The 10,706-nt window shown below is 43.8% G+C and overlaps 1 protein-coding gene across 15 annotated transcripts in view; it reads left to right on the top strand.

Annotated features, from left to right (window-relative positions):
* Nucleotides 1-233: 233 nt before the first annotated feature.
* The window catches only part of RAPGEF6 (Rap guanine nucleotide exchange factor 6), a 178,697-nt gene continuing 168,224 nt past the window's right edge, over nt 234-10,706 (top strand). For 4 of the 15 annotated variants that reach the window (XM_023763763.1, XM_023763760.1, XM_023763764.1 and 1 more), the window contains exon 1: nt 234-1,044. In XM_023763763.1, coding sequence (XP_023619531.1) covers nt 976-1,044 — 69 coding nt within the window. In that variant the 5' untranslated portion in view covers nt 234-975. The other 11 variants (XM_023763766.1, XM_023763768.1, XM_023763765.1 and 8 more) reach the window with 6 other exon arrangements.

Below are 10,706 nucleotides of genomic sequence, written 5' to 3'. Positions count from 1 at the left end.
AGTGTCCAGCTGCCCCAATAGTGGTCTATTATTATCAATGGATCAGTTTGTTGGGAAACAGACTTGTATGCCAAATGTAGTGCAAAAGCAGTCACTCTAATCCAGGCAACCCGAAGCCCTGCTGCCTAATAAAGGGGTTGGATGGATGGAGGTCTGCCCTGGACCTGGTTATGTGAACGCTGTCAGACTGGCTTCTCAACCAGCAGTAACTGTGCTGGCAGCAGGCAAGGCGACTGTCCACCCCTGCTAGGCCGCGAAGCTGTGATTTCTCTGCCCCGATCTCAGGATATCGGTCTTAGGACAAGTACTTCTTGGTGGGGCTCTTCCACAAACTATTCATTAGAAACGTAGATACGAAGCAGCATGAAATTGTTTGCCAGAAGGTGGCTTCGACTTCCGTACGTTCTCCAAGGGCGGGGCGTCGGCCTTGGGCTTGGCCACGCCCTGAGCTTCCGGATCTGGGTACAAACACAACTCCACCTAAAACGCCGTCCCCACCGTTTGGCCTCAACGTGCTATTTTTGCTCAGTCCCTCACAGCGCGTATCCGGGCCTCCACCGGAAGTCGGAGCAGCCCAAGCCTCACCTCCGAGGCAGATCCCGTGAGAGGTTTAGGTGAGGTCTCGCGACGTGTGTTTAAATCTCAGGGAGAAGAGTTGCAAGAGGGTTAACTACCGCCCCAGTTCTTACGTCACCACGGAGTCACGCCCTTGGGCGCTTGTTTGTGTGCGCGCGCGCGCTGCGCATGCGCACTCGCCCTCCCTCCTCCTCCGAGCTAGCTTCTCTGGCCAGTCGCGCGTGGGCTGAGACCCTGGGCGGGTGTTGCGAAGGCTTGTTTGCTTGAGCCGGGTGACCGCCGCGGTCCGGAGTTCCTTCCTCGCAGGTGAGGGGGTTCAGACCCCCTGCCTAAGGTGAATGGGCTGTCGCGTGCGCTCCTAAGGGCTGGCTGGGGAGCTCGGGGGCCGGGGCCGCGACCATGAACTCACCGGTGGACCCCGGCGCTAGGCAAGCTCTGAAGAAGAAGCCGCCGGAGCGGACCCCGGAGGTAAGGCCGGCGGATCCGGCGCGCCTTCCGCTGTCCTGCGGGCGGCGTACCTGTCAGATCTGAAACCTGCGGCGACTGTCCTCTTGGAGGCTCCCACCTGCTGCCAGAGTATCTGTTCTCTGCGTCCCCGACCCGGGCCCTCCTCTCGGGCGGGTGATGACCACCTTTCCTGCTAGTCTTGCCGCCTTCCCTGCATACCCGTCCCTGCCGGTGACTTCCGAGTGTTTTCGGTTAGAAAGCACCATTTACTAAATCCTTATTTTCTCAGGGTAAAACTGTAGGTTTCTGAGTAATATTACTCGTAGGTAGGTAGACTGAAAAATGAGATAGGCATTGTAAGTAAAGTGTAACAGCCATGTTATTAAGAGATAACATCTCTTTAAAGGTGCCAGAAATACTGTACAAGTGTTTAAAAAACGATAAAGTTTTCAAAATCGGTTTCAAACGTCGCATCCAGTCAGGTGATGAATTCTGGTGGAGGCTGATGCATATTTAAAGATCAGTTGTGAAGGTGCTTTTTCACACTGTCATTTGGAAATTTTACAGCATTTTGTTCTTGGATTCAAACTTTCAGTGTTGGGTTAGCTTAAATGATTTTAATTTGACCTTAAGGCTAGTTTTCAAATACTTAACTAAAACTTGTTAACCTTGCATACATATCCTTATAGAGTGCTTAGATTTATTTTTTAAATTTTTTTGACAGGTTTTCCTTGATTTGGAGAAGTTTCTGTAATAAGTGGTGTATTTCCTAAATCAGAAAGCAAAAACTAAACAGTGGGAAGGATTGTTGGATTATCTTTTGTATAGTTGCAATAAATGAAAGTTTTGGTTAATTCTTCCTAAATCACTTTTGAGTTTTTCAGATTTATAGCACTTTTCATAGTAGGTCTCAGTAACTTTGGGCTGATCTTTTGTAACATTCTTCAAGCCATAATTGTAGTTAGGATGAGTAGAACTTCGTTGTTGGAGATCCCAATCTATGCATAGAAACAGGCAAAGACTGTCACTTTCCAGAGTTCTTTTTTGAAATCTGCTTTTATAATCCAGTGTGCTTTAATTTTGCTATGATGATTCTTAAAGTAATTGTGAGCTGATTGAAAGCATTCACCTTGAACAGGTGAATCTGCCATAATTTTTATATTATTAGAAAATGTCATGCAAGGCTTGCGGTGTTTACTGTCAGTTTTACTTTTGAATATTACTTATGATACATTCACATTTTAATGGGAAAGTCTTCTCTCTTTTAAAAAATACATTTTTTATTTAGAGAGGAAGAGAGAGGGAGAAGGATAAAAACATCAATAATGAGAGAAAATTATTGATCAGCTGCCTCCTTCACTCCCTCTGCTGGGGAACAACCCCGAAACCTGGGCATGTGCCCTAATCAGAATTGAACTGTGACCTCCTGGTTCATAGGTCGATGCTCAACCATTAAGCCACACCAGCCTGGCTGCTACTTCTCTTTAAGAGCAGAATTACCTAATTTGAAATTGCCTGTTTTTGAACCTTACGAAATTTTCTAAACTGTTCACAAAGTTATGTTGGCCATTATGTGCCTTTGTTAAGTACTTTTACCTGGAAAAGCAGCATGGTTTAAGGGAATACTAAACAACTGCCCACAATACACAGACTAAAGCCTTGACATCTAGCAGCATAGCTTGTTAATTGCTTAATTCATTGGAATTGCTTTTGAAGGAGTGTAGAATTTGGGGTACAAAAGTATGAATGAAGAAGTGGTTACCTCCCAGCCAGTGTTGCTCAGTGGTTGAGTGTATACCTATGAACCAGGAGGTTACCACCCTGGCCGGTTTGGCTCAGTGGATAGAGTGTTGGCCTGCAGACTAAAGGATCCACTGGGTTCAATTCCAGTCAAGGGCACATGCCTGGGTTGTAGGCTCGGTCTCCAGTGGGGGACATGCAGGAAGCAGCCAATCAGTGATTCTCATCATTGATGTTTCTGTCTCTCTCTCTCTCTACCTTCCCCTCTGAAATCAATAAAAATATTTTAAAAAACAAGACAAAACACACCTGCCCTAAAAGTGCCTATGTTCTAATAGAAGGGGGAGGGTAGAAGGCAGATAAATATAATAAACTAGAGGCCCCGTGCATGGATTCGTGCACCAGTGGGGTCCCTCAGCTTAGCCTGTGAGGATCAGGCCAAAACTGGCCTGGTGCATGGATTTGTCGAGAGCGTGTCTGGCCCTTCTCGTCCAGTCCTGATAGGCCGGACCCCACCAGCAAGCTAACCTACCAGTCGGAGCATTTTGCCCCCTGGTGGTAAGTGCACGTCATAGCGAGTGGACGAACGAACGAATGGTTGGACACAGCATATTAGGCTTTTATTATATAGGATAATTTACATAATATGTTAGCTGATAATTGCTAATAAATAACAGAATAAAGAGATTGGGAACAAGGGGCAAAGGCTGGGTTGCAGTTTATTTTTTTAATTGTTATTATTTTTTAATTTTTAAATATATTTTTATTGATTTCAGAGAGGAAGGGAGAGGTGAGAGAGAGATAGAAACATCAATGAGAGAATCATTGATCAGCTGCCTCCTGCATGCCCCCCACTGGGGATTGAGCCCGCAACCCGGGCATGTGCCCTTGACGGAATCGAACCTGGGGCCCTTTAGTCCGCAGGCCGATGCTCTATCCACTGAGCCAAACTGGCTAGGGCTGGGTTGCAGTTTAAATAAGATGGTCAATGTTGTGCTGGTAGAGATAACTCTTAATTAAAGGCTTGATACACATGATGGAGTTAGCCATGGGGCTATATGGGGAAAGAGCTTTCCAAGTAGAATTGTCATTGCAGAGGCCCTAAGATGAGAACATGTCTGGTGGCATTCAAGGCATAGCAAGGAACTCTGAGTATAAAAGAGTGAATAAGGGTGAGAGTAGTAAGAGATGAAGTCAGAGAGGTGATGGTGGTGGAATAGGATGAAACATCACGTAGGACTTTCTAAATATTTGTAAATTCTTTAACTTTTATTTTGAGTGAAAGGGGACTGCCAAAAGTTTTGAAGCAGAAAAGTGACATTATCATACTTTTTAAAAAGTCCCCTGGCTGCTTGCTGGGTTGAGACTAGACTGTATGGTAGCAAGGTTAGAAAGAAGCAGGAGCATCAGGTAAGACGCTATCACATTGCAGAGAAGAGACAATCATAACTCAGATTTAAGTGATAATAATGCAGGTGGTGAGAAGTAATCAATTATGGAAATATTTTTACGATTGCACTAACATAATTTGCTCATGGATTGGATATGTGATTTGAGGGAAAGAGAAGAATTGAGCATGGTTTCAGTTTTTTTGGCCTGAATAGCTGTTTTTAACTTTGCCTTTGTAGCATGAAAACAACCATTTAAAAAGTAGGTAAATGTCACATTCAACATGTCCCACACCAAGCCAACATGTGCGGAGGCAGCATGTCCTTCCTGAAGCATTACAAAGATGGAAAGTTCTCTCTTCATGTGAATTTCCCCTCTGAAGTTATTTATATGTTCTATATATAAGTGCATATGTACATACATATATATGGACCTCTATGTAGCTGAACAATATATTTTATAAATATAAGCATGCTCCCATTACAGAGAGAGCATCAGCACTTTTACCTCCCTGTGAGCTTTTCAGACCAGTATTGTGTTCATTTTATTAATAAATGGGTCTCTTTTTCATTGTAAGATAGAGCTGGGCTGTTTTTGTTTTTCTGAAAAATAACTGCCTTTATGTTCTCTCATTGCTTCTCTGGTTTCAAAGGACAGTTTTATTATAAATAGTGTACGGACTTTGTATATTAAGAGAGGAACCCTTTCAGGTTCCTGGAAAAAAAACCCAGAGACATTTCACTCTTACTTTTTGAAAGGGCATCTTTTGATTTTTTGTTCTTGTTCACTTTTGGGTATGTATATAAATAATATGGTGATATAAAAACTTTTGTTATGTGAAAATATTTAAGTCAGAAAACTGTTAAATAATATTACTTTTTTTTCTAAATAAATAAATAAAAAGTAGGTAAATGAATGGGTATGGCAGCATGCCAAAAAATATATAAAATAGCTGGTAGGCTGGCCCCAAGGCTATACTAAACTCCTAGTGCAATATGGTAAAAAAATATCTACCAAGAAAGTCAAGCCACGAATAAACTCCTCTTTGGAGAATACCTCAGCTAATGGGTTTTAGTGGAAGCTGAAAACAGCAGGTTTTCATTTTTCCAACTTTTGTAAAAGTAGGACTTGGGCACATGATCCAAGTGCTGCCAATCAGACACGCCCATTCCAGACTATGAATCTTGTGATTCCGAGGAGCAGGAACTGCACAGAATTCACTTTGGCAGCTAGCAGTATAGCGGAGTCTGTCAACATATGCAGCAAATAGTATAGGTCAGTGGTCGGCAAACTCATTAGTCAACAGAGCCAAATATCAACAGTACAACGATTGAAATTTCTTTTGAGAGCCAAATTTTTTAAATTTAAACTATATAGGTAGGTACATTGTTATTAACTTAATTAGGGTACTCCTAAGCTGGCCTTTGCTAAAAACGTCCTCAATCTGATTGAGGTACATTTGTTGAGGTCGACCCCTTCCAACTCTCCCATCCACACTCGTCTTATATACTTGTTTCGTCTATCTCCTTTCGTTCATCCTCTCTATATGTCCAAACCATCTCAACATACCTTTCTCAATCCTCGACACTACATCTTCTTTCACTCCACAACATTCCCTAAAATTAATAAACTTTACTTAAAGTTTTAAGTCAACTTCGCACTGTACGTGCGCGCCCGCACGTGGTATTTTGTGGAAGAGCCACACTCAAGGGGCCAAAGAGCCGCATGTGGCTCGTGAGCCACGGTTTGCCGACCACTGGTATAGGTGATCAGCAGTTCTAATGAATAAAAAATAGTCACTTTTTAACATAAGCAGTTTACAAAATTAATTCTAAATTTTGTTTTAACATATTTATTTTTAAAAACAGTTAGGGGTGACCAGGCCTGCAGGGGAGGACAGTTGGGGAGGACCAGGCTGGCAGGGGAGGGCAGTTGGGGGGGACCCAACCCTCCAGGGATGGACAGTTGGGGGGGACCCAGCCCTGCAGGGGAGGGCAGTTGGGGGGGACCCAGCCCTGCAGGGGAGGGCAGGTGGGAGGGACCAGGCCTGCAGGGGAGGGCAATTGGGAGGGACCTGGCCTGCAGGGGAGGGCAGTTGGGGGCGATCAGGCTTGCAGGGGAGGGCAGTTGGGGGCAACCAGGCCTGCAGGGGGAGGACAGTTAGGGGCAACCAGGCTGGCAAGTGAAGGAAGTTAGGGGTGACTGGGCCAGCAGGGGAGGGCAGTTGGGGGCGACCAGGCCAGCAGGGGAGGGCAGTTAAAGGCGACCAGGCTGGCAAGGAGGGCAGTTAGGGGTGACTGGGCCAGCAGGGGAGAGCAGTTGGGGTGATCAGGCCTGCAGGGGAGGACAGTTAGGGGCAACTGGGCCGGTAGGAGAGGGCATTTAGGGGCAATCGGCTGGCAGGGGAGCAGTTGGGCATCGATCAGGCTGGCAGGGGAGTGGTTAGGGGGTGATCAGGCTGGCAGGCAGAAGCAGTTAGGGGCAATCAGGCAGGTAGGCAGGTGAGCAGTTGGGAGCCAGCAGTCCTGGATTGTGAGAGGGATGTCCGACTGCCCGTTTAGACCCGATCCCAGTAGTCGGACCTCCCTCGAGGGGTCCCAGATTGGAGAGGGTGCAGGCTGGGCTGAGGGACACCCCCCACCCCCGTGCACGAATTTCGTGCAAGGCCCTCTAGTCCTATATTTCAAAAACCTAATATGCTATGTGTTTTTTATTCGTTTGACTGTTAGACCAGTCGCTATGACACGCACTGACCATGAGGGGGCAGATGTTCCAACCGGTAGTTTAGCTTGCTGCTGAGGTCCATCCGATCAGGATTGTTTGAGATGGGCCAGACTCGCCTTGGAGCCCCTCCCACGGTCCCTCCCCAGCCCCAATTCTCGCAAGCTAGGCTGAGGGACCCCACCGGTGCATGAATCTATGCAGGCCTCTAGTAGGCCATAAATTCAATCAGGAATCTGAGAAAATTCTGCGGTTCCTTGGCACTACCCTAACCGTCATCTAGCAGGTTAAGTTATGAGAGTTCTAATTCTGCTTGACATAACATAACCTTTGTGTGTTACAGTTTTCAGAACTTATTTGCCACTAAAATAAATTGTCTTGAGATCAAAAATAAAAAGCACATTTCCATAGAATAGGTATTTTGTGGTTGTCTGGCCAAGTTGTGATGACTCTTAACTCGAAGGGTTGGGCCCCAGCAGCTGTGTTTATAAGTATGTAACTGATGAACACCTACTCTGGCCATTGTCCTAGATCATGCAATAAGGCAAGAAAAGGGGAAAAAAGTACATCAACTGGGAAGGAAGAAATAATACTGTACTTACTCATAAGAGATGTTATATATGTAGAGATCCAAAGAATCCACAAACGAGGTTTATTAAGGTTTGTTGTTTACATCTTAAACTCATCACTATCTACCTTTAAGTGATATATTACTTCACATAAAGTATAAGGACCTTACAACAGTATTCTCCCATTTTTACCTCTTGACCTTTGTCCTATTATTGTGATGTATTTAACTTGTACATATATTATAAACCCCACAATTAAGTTATCTTTGTTGTTGGTTTAAACAGTCAATTATCTTTTAAATAGTTAGGAAAAAAAATTCATATTTACCCATAATTACCATTTTCAGTTTTCTTCATTGCTTTTTGTAGATCCAGATTTCCATCTGGTATTGTTTTCCTTCTTTATGAAGTACTTTTAACTTTTTTTTAATATGGCAGGTCTGCTGGTGATGAATTCATTCAGCCTTTGTATATGTGAAAAATATATGTTTTTTTAAATTTATCATTGTTGAAAGTATTGCAGATGTCCCTCCTCCCTCCCAACCCCTTCCCCCCCAATGACCCCTTCTACCCTGCTCCTGTCCCCTCTGCAGGCCTTCCCTGCACTATTGTCTGTCCATAGGCTATGCATATATGCATGTAAGTTCATTGGTTAATCTCTTCCCACCCCCCTCCCTTCCCTCTGAAATACGTAAGTCTGTTGCATGCTTCAATGGCTCTGGATCATTTTTGTTCATCAGTTCATTAGATTCCACATATAAGTGAGATCATCTGTTAATTGTTTTTCTCTGGCTTATTTTGCTTAGCATAATACTCTCCAAGTCCCTCCATGCTGTCTCAAAGGGTAATAACATCATTCTTTTTTCAGCTGCCTAGTATTCCATTGTGTAAATGTAGCACAGTTTTTTAATCCATTCATCTACTGATGAGTACTTGTGTTTCCAGATCTTAGTTATTGCAAATAAAGCTGCTGTGAACATAGGTGTGCATATTTTTTTTCTCATTGGGGTTTCTGGCTTCTTAGGATATAGTCTTAGAAGTAGGATCACTGGGTCAAATGGCAATTACATTTTTAATTTTTTGCTGAATCTCCACACTGTTTTCCATAGTGGTTGTACCAGTCTGCATTCCTACCAACAGTGTAGTAGTTTTCCTTTTTCTCCACATCCTTGCCAGCACTTCTTTGTTTGTTGATTTATCGATGATAGCCATTCTGGCAGGTGTGAGGTAGTACCTCATTGTCATTTTAATATGCATCTCTCTGATGATTAATCACTTTGAGCATTATTTCATATGTCTCTTGGTCATTTTTATGTCCTCTTTAGAGAAGTGTGTATTCAGGACTTCTGACCGTTTTTTTTTTTTTTTGTATTTATATATTTATATTTATATGTATTTATATAATGGTACAAAATGGCTGGGGGATGGCCATGGAGGGAGGGAGGAGGCTGGCCTGTGGAGTTTACCTGGAAAAGCTACTGTGATAGCAGATGGGATAGAAGAAGGAGAGCGTCAGGCCCTTGCAGTCTGGCCGTCCCCATCTGGGCAGGCAACACTCCATCAATTTGAAGAGTTTGGGTTGGGAGTGGGTGGGGCTCAAGGGCACAGGCCCTAGCTGGCTAGATGGCCGGCAGTGGCTCCTGGACACAGAGGCTTGGGTCCTGGGCCCCGGAGGGGTTGGGGAGGCAGGAGCCTGCAGCCAGCCTCAGAGGAAGCGCTGGACCTGGCTGACAGTGTACTGAGCACAGCACCAGACTGGGGGAGTCCCTTTGTATGACAGCTGCTGAGGTGGGGCCAGGCCCTGCATGTTGGGGCTGAGCAGAGGCCCTCTGCCCATTTTTAAATTGTATTGTTTGTCTTTCTTTTGTTGAGTTGTATGAGTACTTCATATATTTTGGATATTAACCCTTTATCAGATGTATCATTGGCAAGTATATTTTCCCATACTGTGGGTTCCCTTTTCATTTTGATGCTGGTTTCTTTCTGATGGTTCTTTCCCTGATTTCAGATGTTTCTTTACATGCATGAGATGATCAGTACTCAACTGAAGACTCAAAGGAGACCCTCTATAGGTTTCCAGAACATACTTTGTCTCTATGTAGCACTCTCTCTCTCTGTCTCTCCTGCTCTCCAAACTCAAGCTACCTTCAGCTCCCCAGACTGCCAGCTCCTCTCCTCAAGATAATATCAGACAACTGGTACCACCAGTAAGGTGTGCTAATCGTGTAAATTCACTCATTTTTTTCCCCTAAAACTGTCTTTTGTTTCCTGAGGTCTTATCTCTTGAAAAATGTTTCATATATTTGTTTTGATTTTTAGCTGTTTTAGGTGGAGGATAAATTCAATCCCTCTTATTACATCTTGACCTAAAGCTGAAGTCCTAAGTATTTTTCTTTTACTTTGGCGGGGATGTCCTGACCAATTCACCCCTAAAAACATTAAAGTGGTGGAGGATTGGGTGGGTGGGGCTGGAAGAGATTAATTAAAGAATTTCTATGCATATATGCATAACCCATGGACAGACAATGGTGCAGTGAAGGCCTGGGGAGGGGGCGAGAGCAGAGTGGAGGGGATCAATGGGGGGAAAAAAGGGGACATCTGTAATACTTTCAACAATAAAGATAAGTTAAATTTAAAAAAAAACCATAAAAGAACATTGAAGTGGCAGGTCTTTGAGTCCTCATAGAGTTTATCTCCCACTTTCTGAATGTGTTACCAAGAACTCTAGGGTATCAGCCACCTCTTGCCTATTCTCTTATTCATTTTATCCAGTCAGCAAGAGATCATCTATGTAATGGGTTAGGAGATCTGTATGTCTTCAGATTATTTTATGACAGAGAGTAAGGCAAAATTGTAAGTTAATATTGTTCCACGTGAAAAATTGTAAATTAATATTGCACCACATGAATGCAAACCGTTTCTGAACCTTTTTGTAATTGGAATGGAAAATACCTTCACCACATCAATACCTGAAGCTTAACTAATCGTTGTAACAACAGTATTATATCTGGGACTGCAGCTATGACCAGGGCTAGGATTTGGTTATATCTGTGTCAGTCTGCAGTCATTTTCTAGGATTCATCTGCTTTCTTCATTACCCTTGCTTAATTTAAATCTTTACTGATGGCACTAGTCTGCTATCCTTTTCTTTTCTGGAAACAGTATTGTCTTTTTTCTGTAAATCCTCACCTAAGGATTTCTGTCGTCTGATAATTTTCTTGTGTATCAAGCAGGAAAGCAGTGTTTGGGAGCAGTCTGTCCTGG

The sequence above is a fragment of the Myotis lucifugus genome, unplaced genomic scaffold, assembly GCF_000147115.1.
Source record: "Myotis lucifugus unplaced genomic scaffold, Myoluc2.0 scaffold_300, whole genome shotgun sequence".
Classification (NCBI taxonomy): domain Eukaryota; kingdom Metazoa; phylum Chordata; class Mammalia; order Chiroptera; family Vespertilionidae; genus Myotis; species Myotis lucifugus.
Note: the sequence above shows the minus strand (reverse complement) of the source record. Positions and strands in the feature narration are given on the sequence as shown.